This window comes from Lepus europaeus, chromosome 18 (assembly GCF_033115175.1).
Source record: "Lepus europaeus isolate LE1 chromosome 18, mLepTim1.pri, whole genome shotgun sequence".
NCBI classification, from domain to species: Eukaryota; Metazoa; Chordata; class Mammalia; order Lagomorpha; family Leporidae; genus Lepus; species Lepus europaeus.
In genome coordinates, this window is record NC_084844.1 from 17,481,094 (window position 1) to 17,495,210 (window position 14,117).

At 51.0% G+C, this 14,117-nt stretch overlaps 1 protein-coding gene across 2 annotated transcripts in view; it reads right to left on the reverse strand.

The window, feature by feature from the left end:
• LOC133777032 (ADP-ribosylation factor 2) overlaps nt 1–14,117 on the reverse strand; it is a 22,590-nt gene continuing 8,473 nt past the window's right edge. The window contains exons 3-5 of one of the 2 annotated variants that reach the window (XM_062216431.1): nt 11,503–11,613; nt 3,407–3,531; nt 1–1,667 (exon numbers count right to left, since the gene is read on the reverse strand). In XM_062216431.1, coding sequence (XP_062072415.1) covers nt 1,506–1,667; nt 3,407–3,531; nt 11,503–11,613 — 398 coding nt within the window. In that variant the 3' untranslated portion in view covers nt 1–1,505. Of the gene's footprint in view, nt 1,668–3,406; nt 3,532–5,379; nt 8,555–11,502; nt 11,614–14,117 lie in introns of those variants that run through there. The other variant, XM_062216432.1, reaches the window with a different exon arrangement.

Here is a 14,117-nt window from a genome sequence, read left to right on the forward strand (position 1 = left end):
TCCAAACAAGTTCTTTATTGTCCAACCAGTCAACACGGTACTTGCGTTGTACCGGGCACTCTGTACTAAGCAGAAATAGAACCGCGGAGGCCCACCCCTGCCCACTGGAGGCGTACAATCTAGAGTTCTCCGCACTTACACCGCGGCTAAAAGTCGACTCTGGACGTGGCTGCAGGAGGGCGATGCACATTCTTTGAAGTTAACATTTCAAAGAACAACATCACAGCCTACATTTATCATTTTCTCCTGCTGGTGACAACTTCATTGTTAACAATCTACAGGGCACACTCTGAAAATTCACCTTACATTACCCTCCTATATAATTTGCACTGAGATTTTTTTTGAAAAAGGAATTTTAAAAGGTTAAGTAGTGGGGTGCTTGGATACAACGCTGGCTGGCTCGCTGTCGCCCGGGCGGAAGGGCTTCAGACCACCAGGGCAGTTTTTGTTAACACTGAGGGACAACACAAAGCGCGCTGCCAAATGGCTCCTCCGCCATCAGCGCCCCCACAAGAGGCAGGCAGCGCCGTGGAGAGTGCTCCGGACGAGAGAGATTTTCATAGCCAAATTTAGCACCAACTTGGGGGCAAAACCAGGAGCTGCAGGGAATTTCTTCCCCAAAATGGATTCTCCCATAAACTCGCACAACTCACGGGTATGTGGTTCTGGAAAGAGAAAGGAGCAAACACGCAAGTTGGACTCAGAAAACTACACGGTGACAGCTCCGCCCCAGGAGGCGGCACACTCGGCACAGAGCAGGGCAGTGGGGGCTGCAGCCTCAGCAGCCTGAACCCCGAGATGCGGATGGCAGAACACAGACACCACGACCTCACCGCTCCTCCTCACACCCTGCACCCCACCGGGGACCACGGGGCTCCCTGGAGGGCCTTAGTCTCACCCTGGGGGACCACCCCAATTGGTCTCCACCTGGCGAATGAGGGAAGGGACCAGCCTAGGGGAAGATGGGATACTTGTCCAGTGTCACCGTCTTGCTAATATGACAGTGATCGCTGCTTTCATTAAAGTAAGTCTGTGAAGCCAGGATTCTGGGCTGTAACACCACCTCAGGGAAAAGCTCCCACCCGAACCTCTCAAACACCCTCAAGCACTCCACAATGAGCTGCAAGCAACTCCTTCCTTTTCCCAAACGATGCCAAAGTCTCACAGGACTCCGGCACTCAGGTGCCAGGCTCAGGACCGCAGTGCCGGACCTCGGTCCCCACCCCAGCTCTCCTCGCCCTTCCCAGCTGCCGTGCGTCGGGAAGCCTTCTGGACTGCAAAAACGATGACCAAAGCTACGGAAACGGAAGGGAGCACCTGAAACGACACTGGCTTGGTGTATGGAAAATGGAATACTGGTTTTCCTAAAGTGTGTTATAAGGCACGGTGTGAGAAAGCTGCCCCCGCTCCCAGCCACACAGCCCGTGAAGCTCCTCACACGCACACACGCACACTGAAGAGGCTGGCTGGTTTGCCACAATGCACGGGGAATGAATTGCTTCCGGTCACTTCTGGTTTTTGAGCTGGTTGGAGAGCCAGTCCAGGCCTTCATAAAGCCCATCACCACTGGTGGCACAAGTAGCTTGGATGTACCAGCTTCTCTGGCGGAGGGAATGCAAGCCCAGCTTGTCTGTTATCTCCGCTGCATTCATAGCATTGGGAAGATCCTTGAAAGAGAACATTCAAAAGTCACGTTACCATGTTACACACGTGTAGTGCACAAAACACGCCCTGTGCCATGGTCTCCTCTATCTCAGCTGATGCCAAGCCAGCCTTCCTGTTTTTCTGGGCCAAAAACCTTCAAATCATTCTTGTTTTTCTCTCTCAATTCCATGGCCAATCCGGCTCCACCATGGAAACACTCAGACTGACCACTTGCCGCCGTGGCCTGACCCCTCCATCGTCTCTCGCCCAGATGACTGAAATAACCTCTAATTGGTCTCCCTGCTTCTGCTCTGGCTCCCCTAAGGCCCACACTGAATCCAGCCATCACTGAAGGTCAGTGAAGGTCATTCCTCCATCAGAACTGCCGCAGCGCCCTCTCTCCTGGGGGAGAGCCAGCGTCCTGCCTGTGGTCTGCAAGGCCAGCAGGCCCGGAAGCCCCAGGACCGCTCTGACCTGGCTCGCGCCACCTTTTTCAGATGGCACTCACCATATGCTACTGGATTTCACCATCACTTACTTAGCATGCTCACTGTTCACACGACAACGGAGAGATGCGAGTTTTACAAAGGCAGAGGTCTGCCTGTCGGAGGTGTCCCAAGTGCTAGAACTGTGCCTGGCCCAGAGCAAGCTCCAACTGTCTGGAGAAATCAGATCTAAACGAGGACAATGCGGACGTACTGATGACGTGGAGACATCAAAGACGGGCTAAGTGGAAAGGCGGGCAGCAGACCGCATGACAGGATGACCTGGCACTGAAATGTGGGCACAAGCATACGGCTTGTGAAGGCACAGAAAAGTGCATTTCTGAAAACAGATACAAGAAACCTAACAACATTTTACCCCCAAGACAGGGCGAGAACATTTCACTTGCTATTCTGAACTATTCGCCTGTCTACACCACAAGCATGTACTGTTTTTATAACGTAACAGGTTTGTTCTTGATTCTGTCACGTCACCAGAGGAGCTCTGGACAGACACTGAAGCTGTCAGGAGGCAACGTGTTGAGTGAATGCTGGGCCGCCCACCATTTCCAATCAAGAGCCAAGTTGAAGAACGTACAGTGACCCAATACGATCTCAATTATGTACCCCGTGCTTCCACAGAACATCAACTCTAACAGGGGCCAGCGCAGGCCGGCACAACTCCACACAGCTCTCCCTGCACCTGCGCGCGGCTCGGCTTGCTGCTGGAGCTGGAGGGTTCCCCGCTGGTCCTCCTCCCACTCACTGCTGCTCTACCAGCTCACACTGGTACAGAGCCCCTCTTCCTCAATACCACCCTGAGGGCCCACGCCCATCTCCTCCCTGGCTCCTCACCGCCCAGGCTGCCTGCGCTGCTCGCCTTGCCACTTCCAGACCCCTGCGACCCCACCCTCCGGGCCTGAGGTGTCTGCTCAGGGGTCACCTCACAAGAGAGGCGCTCCCAGCCACCTGCCTCCTTCCTCCACAGCGCTCCCCTGACACTGCTTCCTCTCACGTCTCCTATGTACTGCCGGACTCTCAGCCCTGAGAATATAAATGCCATGAGCACAGGGGCTCTGTGTGGCTTATTCAATGACGTATCTCCAGCACTAAGACAAAGCCTGAACTTGGCAGATGCTCGGTTAGCACTGACTGGATGGAAGACATTCTAGAAAGGTGCAGCAGGAGAGGTTATGCTTAGGGCTGGGAAGTGTCTGTACTTTGAGGGTGACATTCACCAGCAAACTGCAGTGTCAGTATTCAGAAAGTGAGCAACATACCTGTTTATTCACAAACACCAGCAGAACTGCATCTCTGAGCTCATCTTCAGCTAACATTCTTGTCAGCTCTTCCCGGGCCTCGTTCACTCGCTCTCTGTCATTGCTGTCAACCACAAAAATCAGACCTGGTAAGAAATGACAACTGTGTGAGTATTTGGGACCCGAGAAGAGCAGCCGTTTATATGAGGAGACTTCAAAAAGTTTGTGGACAATGGAATCAAAAGATAAGTCTATTTGAGCAAAAATTTTTAACATCCATGCATAGAGCCAGCGCCGTGGCTCACTTGGTTTATCCTCCGCCTGCGGAGCCAGCATCCCATATGGGCACCGGGTTCTAATCTCAGCTGCTCCTCTTCCAGTCCAGCTCTCTGCTGTGGCCCGGGAGGGCAGTGGAAGATGACCCAAGTGCTTGGGGCCTGCACCCGCATGGGAGACCAGGAGGAAGCACCTGGCTCCTGGCTTCAGATCGGCGCAGCACCGGCCATGGCAGCCATTTGGGGGGTGAATCAACGGAAGGAAGACCTTTCTCTCTCTCTCTCTCTGTCTAGCTCCATCTGTCAAATAAAAAAAAAAAAAAAATCCATGTGTAGTTTTTTTCATAATAGGTATTTTCTTTCTTTCTTTTTTTTTTTTTTTTTTTTTTTGACAGGCAGAGTGGACAGTGAGAGAGAGAGACAGAGAGAAAGGTCTTCCTTTTTGCCGTTGGTTCACCCTCCAATGGCCGCCGCGGCTGGCGCACTGTGGCCGGCGCACCGTGCTGATCTGAAGCCAGGAGCCAGGTGCTTCTCCTGGTCTCCCATGGGGTGCAGGGCCCAAGCACTTGGGCCATCCTCCACTGCACTCCCGGGCCATAGCAGAGAGCTGGCCTGGAAGAGGGGCAACCGGGACAGAATCCGGCGCCCCAACCGGGACTAGAACCCGGTGTGCTGGCGCCGCAGGCGGAGGATTAGCCTATTGAGCCGCGGCACCGGCTATAATAGGCATTTTCTGTGAAGGTTTTGGGGATCTGCAATAGAGTTCGATAACAGAGGCTAAAGAGCAGCGGGTAAAGGCTACAGGAAGTCAGCACTTTGTGGGTGAGACCTCGGAGGAAAGAAGTGGCCATCAAAGGAGGAGGTACTTTTCTCTGAAGGGAGGAAAGAATTTCTACTTTGCTTATGGCTTTGTCTAAATACTGACGGAGTTTGTGGATTCAAAAGGCTTCCATAGCCTAGGCAGCTCATGTTAAGAGCCTCAGGTGATTTGGGGCTGGCTCTGCGGCACAGTGAGTTAATGCCCTGGCCTGCAGCACCAGCATCCCATATGGGCACCGGTTCTAGTCCAGGCTGCTCCATTTCCAATCCAGCTCTCTGCTATGGCCTAGGATAGCAATGGAAGATGGCCCAGGTCCTTGGGCCCCTGTACCCGCGTGGGAGACCCGGAAGAAGCTCCTGGCTCCTGGCTTCGGATCAGCACAGTTCTAGCCGTTTCGGCCAACTGGGGAGTGAACCAGTGGATGGAAGACCTCTCTCTCTGCCTCTCTTCTCTCTGTGTAACTCTGACTCTCAGGTGAAAAAATAAATAAATAAATATTAAAAAAAAAAAAGCCTCAGGTGATCACTGACATCATACATAAGAGTGTTAATTGTTGAATTAACAACAGGAGTCACTGTGCACCAACTTCCCATGCAGGACCTCTGTCCTCAAAGAGTTGTATTATAATTACGTCTAAGTGCTCACAAAAGATGTATCATTCTCGGGTGCCTCTTTAAAGTTAATTAAGTTTCTAAAAAAAAAAAGAAAGTGAAATTACTTCAAGATGAAATGACTTTGAACAGCCCTTGTCTCGACTGCTGAGGAACTAGTTTTTGGTTTGTGTGTGTGTGTGTGTGTGCCAAGTGCTGAACTTTTTATTTAGCACAGAGTTGGTGGAGAATGGGTCTGGGAATGGGGGAGGGAGAAGGAGGGGTGGGAGTGGGGGTGGGAGTGCGGGGGTGGTGGGAAGAATCACTATATTCCTAAAGTACTTACACATGGCGTTTGTATTCCTTAAATAAAAGGTTTCCTTGGGGGGAAAAACAAAGAGGCCGGCAGAGCTCCTGTCCTGGACGCACCAGTGTCCTGCTGGAGCCAGCTTGTGGGGACACCGCAGAAAGGACGCTCTGACCCGAGGCTTCCCCAGGTCTCGGAGAGGGCCAGCGCTGACCCCCTGCTCTTCCCTGTGCTTCCAGCCCCGCCCCCAGCTGCCCAACCCCGCGGCTCCCGACAGCCTACCCTGGCAGTCACGCCCGTTCAACCCATGAAATGAAAAACTGCAAAACGTTCAAAACTCCCCTAAAGGTTTCACGTGCAGTCAGCAGTTCCAGCCTGGATCATGAATAAGCCAGCCAGATGACACAGACGCACGGCGAGCCCTGCCAAGTGGAGCGGGCTGAGGCTGACCTGGGACCCCTCTGCCACCAGGCCCCACGACAGGACCCTCACCTAAGAGCCGAGCAGCAGACGAACACTCCTGAACCAGAAGAACCTGGAAAAGGCCAACCTACCCCCGAACACCCGTGCAATGGTTTCTAAAGGGGAAATGAACACACGTGCACACACACCTGCAGTCGCTTGTATACGTGTACAGCATTTGGACATGGAAGCACAGGGGGCCTCTGAGGCAGGGTTAGAAGAAGACAGTAGACCGAGAGAATTCCAGGAAATTCTACCCCTCCAGGGGATCCAATTACAGACCCCGCCCCTCCCTCACTCATGGACAGAGGTGGCAGAGCCAACCCAAACATGACCCCTACTGTGTGCACTAAGTGAAGGCCAGTCCGTCACAGATAAGCCGGGATGGAGAAAGAAATAACATTAACAGAGACCAGCCCACGGGGGCAATGGACTCCCAGCTCTGGGCCCCTCGTCTGCACGGGGAGTTTTTGTCCCTTATTACACATAAATTCACTTCAGCTTTTGTACTTTTTCGGGCTTTTCTCTCTATTTCCCTACTAAGCAACAAGTTCACGGACCAGGGGAAGCAGCACCCCCACAAGGACGCGACAGACACACAACAAACCAAAGTGGTCCCCTAGGGGAGGGCGTTGTGGCTAAGCCGGTTAAAGCCGCCACTTGGAACAGCCACGTTCCGTATCAGAATGCCTGGGATTCCGTCAGCTCCCAGCCTAGCTTCCTGCTAACTGTGCATCCTGGGAGGCAGCTGATGACGGCCCGCATACTTGGTCCGTGCCACGCACGTGGAGACCAGACGGGAGTTTCTGGCCCCTAGCTTCAGGCTGGTCCAGTCCCGGCCATTGCAGGCATTGGGGAGTGACTAGTGGATGGAAGATTGATCTCTCTCTCTCTGCCTTTCACATAAGTTTAAAAAAAGATTTAAATACTAATCTTTATCGCCCAATCCCAACTTAAAAGAAAAAAAGAGAAGGGTCATCTATGGGAAAAGAACTGAGTGGTTAGGGACAATCTAATTTTTGAATTTTAAACTACGCAGATTATATTGCCATTCAACAAATTAAAATAACTGAACATTCAGTCAAGGAGAAAAAAATATCTATACTTGAGAACTAATGGACTGTTAAATGCATTCTATTTAATGTATTAATTTTTAAAAAAATCACATAAACAGTCAAATTCCAATCTATACAAGTGAAACCTACACACTTAAATGTCTTAATAGAGAGCTAAAAACATCCATTAAGTTCTCACACTCAACATACTGATGAATAAAATTCAAATGAAAAGACAGCCTGACCTTTCGGGGGTTGGCAGATAAAACAGTGGCAGCATCCAGGGCTATTCGTGGCTGCGCCATGTGGTCCAGCCACACACAGCAAATGCATTCTTCAAAGGGCTCCCGTTTGCTACTTCACAGGGTCCAAATTACCCGGCCCACGGCCCTGGAACACAGCCAGCTCTCTGCCATCACGGCAACACGGGCTTGTTACAACAGGAGACTGAAGACAAAACGGCACTCCAGCTCGGTGTCGGAGTGGGAAAACTCGACAGGGGAAAGTACGGAATCCCACCAGAGGATGGGGAGGTAAAATCTCATACAAGCTGGGCTGCTACCTGCCTACGTACTACCTTGCAGACACGAAATGAGGCATTTGTATTACAAAGTGATCTCCTGTAACGCTAGAGCTGCAGGCAGTACTCACACCTCCACTGTAAGATGCAGACACAGAGACAGAAGAGACTGCCTAACCCTCCCAGAGTTCCACGGCCCCCGTGTTCCTGTCCTGCTACCGGTGAGAAAGCACAGTGGCCCAGCCAGGGTGCAGGAACCAATCCAAGACAAACGGACACTCTGGCTACTGAAACAATCAGCCACAATGGGACAGAAACACAGAGATATAAAAACCTAAGCACCACCAGGGAAGTCGCGAGGGTATCAAGTAGAGAAAAATCAATATAGGGTGGGCCAGCGCTGTGTCATAGTAGGTTAATCCTCCGCCTATGGCACCAGCATCCCAAATGGGTGCTAGTTCTAGTCTTGGCTGCTCCTCTCCCGACCCAGCTCTCTGCTATGGCCTGAGAAAGCAGTAGAAGATGGCCCAAGTCCTTGGGCCCCTGTACCCACATGGGAGACCTGAAGGAAGCTCCAGGTTCCTGGCTTCGGATCAGCTCAGCTCTGGCCACTGTGGCCATCTGGGGAGTGAACCAGTGGGTGGAAGACCTCTCTCTGTCTCTGCCTCTCACTGTAATTCTACTTCTCAAATAAATAAATAAAAATCTTAAAAAAAAAAAAAAGAAAATCAATACAGGGAAAGAAAAGAAGGGATTTTCTCTGCCTCTCTAGCACAAATATTCGATGAGGGAATTCTTTGCTGAGGATTTTAGCTAAGACACGCAGAAGGAACAACATTCAGGAAGCCACCAACATGTAACTCCCGACGGCACAGCCTCGCCACGAGAGCTGACGGCAACTCATCTGGCGGAACCAGGCTCCCACCATCTGGACCCATGGGCAGCACTGAAACTGGGACAAGCCGAGTGGCTGGCGGGAGCTTGGCGGGTGAAGACGAGGAGTTACTGCTTCCTGCACAGCTTCAGCTTCACAGGATGCAGAGTTCCGGAGACGGATGGAGGCTGTGGCTGTGCGGCATTATCCGCACGTAACACCACGGAGCTGTACACAATGGCTACGATGGCAAACTTTACATTTCACTGCCGTAAAACAAAAACAGAGTTACCCAGCAACTCTACTTCTACCTGTACACCCCAAAAAATGAAAAGGAGGACGGGGATTCTCAGACACAGTGTCCACAGGAGCATTATTCCCAACAGGCAAAGGGCAAATAACCAAGCGCCCACTCACAGATGAATGGCTACATTGCCACACAATGCAGTATTACACAGCCATAAAACGAACAAAGTTCTGATGCATGCCACACCTTGAGAACATTATACTGGAAGATGCCAGATACAAAAGGATAAATAGGGGCTGATGCTGTGGCGCAGCGGGTTAACACCCTGGCCTGAAGTGCCCACATCCCATATGGGCGCCGGTTCAAGTCCTGGCTGCTCCACTTCCGATCCAGCTCTCTGTTATGGCCTGGGAAAGCAATAGAAGATGGCCCAAGGCCTTGGGCCCCTGCATCTGTGTGGGAGACCCAGAAGAAGCTCCTGGCTCCTGGCTTTGGCACAGCTCCAGCTGTTGTGGCCAACTGGGGAGTGAACCAGCAGATGGAAGACCTCTCTCCCTTTCCTTCTCCCTCTCTCTGCCTCTCCTTCTCTCTGTGGAATTGTGACTTTCAAATAAATAAATCTTTAAAAAAAGGATAAATATTCTATTTACATGAAATATCTAGAAGAGGCAAACTCATACATAGAAAGCAGACTAAAGGTTGCTAGGCTTGGGGAGGAGTGAACGGGCAGGTACTGCTCAGTGGGTGATGAAGAGTGCTGAGAGTGGACAGTGGTGGACGGTCACAACACTGTAGACTACAGCCACTGACTTAACATTTAAGAATGGTTAAAATGATAAAGCTGTGTATATCTTATCATTACAAAAAAACTTTTTTAATTTTTAGGGGAAGATGTTTGATATAGTGGTTAAAATGTTGCTTGGGGGCCAGCACTGTGGCACAGCACAGCAGGTTAAACCTCCATCTGCAGCACCAGCATCCCATATGGGCACTGGTTCGAGTCCTGGCTGCTCCACTTCCGATCCAGCTCCCTGCTAATGGATCCGGGAAAGCAGCAGAAGATGGCCCAAGTGTTTGGGCCCCTGCACCCATGTGGGAGGCCTGGAAGAAGTTCCTGGCTTCTGTCTGGCCAAGCCCTGGCCATTGTGGTCATTTGGGGAGTGAACCAGTGGACGGAAGCCCTCACAGGAGATTCTTTACAACTAAGAAGATTCCAAGTACATTCTAAAACAAGTAACTATAGAGCCAAGTGGTTAAGAGTCTATAAAAAGAATCCAGGTGTAAAAACTACGCCAAAGTCAGATTTATCTTTTTTTAAAGATTTATTTATTTATTTGAAAGTCCGAGTTACACAGAGAGAGAAGGACAGGCAGAGAGAAAAAGAGAGAGAGAGAGAGAGGTCTTCCATCTGCTGGTTCACTCCCCAGCTGGTCGCAATGGCCAGAGCTGTGCTGATCTTAAGCCAGGAGCCAGGAGCTTCTTCTGGGTCTCCCACATGAGTGCAGCGGCTCAGGGACTTGGGCCATCCTCCACTGCCCTCCCAGGCCATAGCAGAGAGCTGGATCGGAAGTGGAGCAGCTGGATTTTGAATCGGCACCCATACAGGATGCTGGCACCACAGGCAGTGGCTTCACCCGCTACGCCACAGCTCCAGCCTCCAGATATATCTTAATAAGCAATATTCAGTAAGGGATATTTGTCCAAAATATAGCCATTGAAAAACCTCAAACAGGTTGACAGGGGAGTACATTAAAACTCCACTTTCAGGCCGGCGCCATGGCTTAACAGGCTAATTCTCTGCCTTGCAGCGCCGGCACACCGGGTTCTAGTCCCGGTCGGGGCACCGATCCTGTCCCGGTTGCCCCTCTTCCAGGCCAGCTCTCTGCTGTGGCCAGGGGGTGCAGTGGAGGATGGCCCAAGTTCTTGGGCTCTGCATACCATGGGAGACCAGGAGAAGCACCTGGCTCCTGGCTTCAGATCAGCACGGTGCGCCAGCCGCAGCACGCCTACCGCGGCGGCCATTGGAGGGTGAACCAACGGCAAAAAGGAAGACCTTTCTCTCTGTCTCCCTCTACTGTCCACTCTGCCTGTCAAAAAAAAAAAAAAAAAACTCCACTTTCAAGCAGCCAATGATAAAGAAATTGGGTAACATTCTGGATACTGTGCCTATCCATGCATTTGTGGCGTAGCTGAGCATCAGGGAGGGACTGTGGCCACACAAGATGCCACCATCTGGGATCCTGGGTTCTAGTCATACCTGTTCTCTCTCTCTCTCTCTCCAGAGGTGTGAGTCTGAGATATTCTCAATAGATTCTGGAGTTACCTGAATTCAAATTCTTCAAACACCAGTGCTTCCTCTAAGGCATATATCACCCTTGATTAGCTGAAAGACGAAATTCATCAGGATAACTGTTTTCTAAACATCCTACGTTAAGAGAAATTTTTTTTTTTTTTTTTTAAGATTTATTATTTATTTGAAAGAGCTACAGAGAGGCAGAGGCAAAGAGAGAGAGAAGTTTTCCATTCACTGGTCCACTCCCCAGATGGCCCCAACAGCTGGGGCTGGGCCAGGCCAAACTCAGAAGCCAGGAGCTTCTTCCAGATCTCCCGTGTGGATGCAGGGCCCAAGCACTTGGGCCATCTTCCACTGCATCCCCAGGCCACAGCAGAGCGCTGGATCAGAAATGGAGCAGCCAGGACTTGAACCGGCGCCTATATGGGATACCGGCACTGCTGGCGGTGGCTTTACTCACTACACCACAGCACCGGTCTCTATGAGGACTTTCTGATACAGAGCAATGAAGCCCAAGGACTTTTTCTAGGACCACAGTGTCCACTTCTCAGTGAGATCTGGTGCACATAAGAAGAGAAGGGATGACTGCAGGTCCAAGTAGTGCAGGGCACCGCAGGTTTCATGTTGAACATCTGTCTTCAGGGACATTTAACACAAAAGGTTCCGATCTTTACCTTGGGTATTCTGGAAATAATGTCGCCACAAAGGTCTGATTTTGTCTTGGCCACCGACATCCCAGACTGTGAAGCTGATGTTTTTATATTCTACCGTCTCCACATTGAAACCTAAATGGGGAAGATGGAACAAACTCTTAATTATGATTTTTGCTGGTTGAACAATTCAAAATAATTCCAACTAACATTTGGGTACTTTTAATTACAAAGCAGCTTGCCAGTCAAAGATTGGCAGCTCACAAAGAGAACACGCTAGCTCCCGCTTGCATCCAGCCCACAGGTGTCTCCAACCTTCTCTGACCTCTCTCTCCCACCATGCCCCTCCCTGTCCTCTTGGCAGGAGGCCTCAGGAGTATATTTCAGGGCAGAAAGAAGTGGAGTCCAAGGTGCACAGTGTAAAACCGCCTACAGTCTCCCACACTTTCTTCCTCCCTCTCAGAACAACGGGAGGGGTAACCAGCACTGTCAATTCCCGCCAGCTACGTGCTGGTTCCAATCCTCCCAGGCTGTCCAGAACCTTCTAGTACGGCTGTCCTCTTCCCCCATCTGACCGTCTTCAATCTGCTATCCTCAGCTTGCTTCTGTTCCATCTTTTACAGCCTAAAAAGAAGCAAAAGTCATCCTCCACCCTGCCTCTCCACCTGCCACCACCTCTGTTTGCTCTTTCAAAGTCCAAAGCCTCCAGGCTACACTCACAGAGCCCTGTTGTCAGCTCTCAGCCCAGGGCACCTGACTGCTCCAGCACCTCAGGCAGCTCTCGCTGAGGTCCGCAGCCATCACCAAGGCAATCAAGAGAGGACACCACTCCCCTCCCTGAAGCTCTCCCCTGGCTTCCCGTCTCCTTCTGCTCCACCGCGTCTTCTCTCAGCCTCCACTGATCCCTAAAGGATGGAGGTCACTGGACTCCGTCCTGCCCCACCCACTCCTCTCCACTCCACACCCCTCCCCAGGCCACCACTCCTGGGCTCCTCCGTCATCACTCCGGATTTACATCCTCCAACCCAGGCCTCTCCCTGGCCTTCAGCCTCGGGATCCTGCATCCTTAGCCAGATGTCACCAAGGCCGCAAAGTGAGGCAACCTGTCAAGCACTGAATGTAAGGCCCCAACCCCTTCCACCTGCTCCCCCGCCAGTTATACTTGCATGGCTTCCTCCCACAAGCTGAAAAGGGGAGACGCACCCCAGACTTCCCACTTGCTCACCCCCAAACCCCACTACTAAATTTTACCAGCTGAACCCCCCCAATATCGAAGAGTCTCCCTAACCCAAGAAGCCATCGTTTGCAGCCCTGTTATTAAGACAGCTGAAGTGGCCAACGCCGTGGCTCAACAGGCTAATCCTCCGCCTTGCGGCACCAGCATACCGGGTTCTAGTCCCGGTCGGGGCACCGATCCTGTCCCGGTTGCCCCTCTTCCAGGCCAGCTCTCTGCTGTGGCCAGGGAGTGCAGTGGAGGATGGCCCAAGTGCTTGGGCCCTGCACCCCATGGGAGACCAGGAGAAGCACCTGGCTCCTGTCATCGGATCAGCGCGGTGCGCCGGCCGCAGCGCCGGCAGCCATTGGAGGGTGAACCAACGGCAAAAAGGAAGACCTTTCTCTCTGTCTCTCTCTCTCACTGTCCACTCTGTCTGTCAAAAAATAAAAAAAATAATAATAATAAAAAAAAAAGACAGCTGAAGAAACCTCCCCACAGCCGTTCTCCCCTCTCCACCATTCACTTTTCCTCGGCAAAGCCCTCCGTCAAAAACGCATGTGCCATACTGAGTTTCACTTCTCTATGCATTTATGATTGAAATGGTTTGGATTTAAAAAAAGAAAGAAAAGAAAAAGAAAGAATAATGTCTCCTTGTTTTTTCACACCCAAATTCCAATCATGGCCACCCAGGGCCACAGCAAACTGGGCCTGCTCACCTTCCAAATCTCAACTCTAACCACTTTTTTTTAGTCAGAGACACTCATTACACTACAACAGCTTAAATTCTTGCTAAATAAACATATAAGCTCAATGCCATTCCAGTCCTATGTGTTGAGGGGGGGAGATCAGGAAATCTGGCAAAATTATCTTAAATTTAACCTGGGGAGAAAAAGCAAGTAAGCACATCGAGGAAAGCTCTGGAAACAAATCATGAATTATTTTCCCAAGCCCTGGTAATACCTGAAATAACGGCATTCAAATGAAGGCAACAGGAAGCAATCCAGGAAAAGACCAATGAGAACGTAGCACAGGATAAAGAAGCATTTCAGTGACTGACACTGGACGCCCCCTAAGTTAAATACAATAAAGCCCAGGTCTTCAGTGGCACCAGCCTCATTCCACGTATCCAACAGCCAACCGACTGGACGGCTCAGACACAAAACACAGCCGTCATCACAGAAAGTACTATCAGACAGCACTGGTCTACCTGCTTGGAAAACACAACTGCATCGCTACCTCGGTCATAAATGCCCAACTGCCAAATGAGCTTCAAATGCAGAACGTACTCCATTGTTTTAGAAATGAAAATTTTAGGGGGTTAGCGCTGTGGTGCAATGGGTTAAAGCCCTGGCCTGAAGTGCCAAATTTCCCATATGGGTGCCAGTTCTAGTCCCGATTGCTCCACTTCTGATCCAGCTCTCTG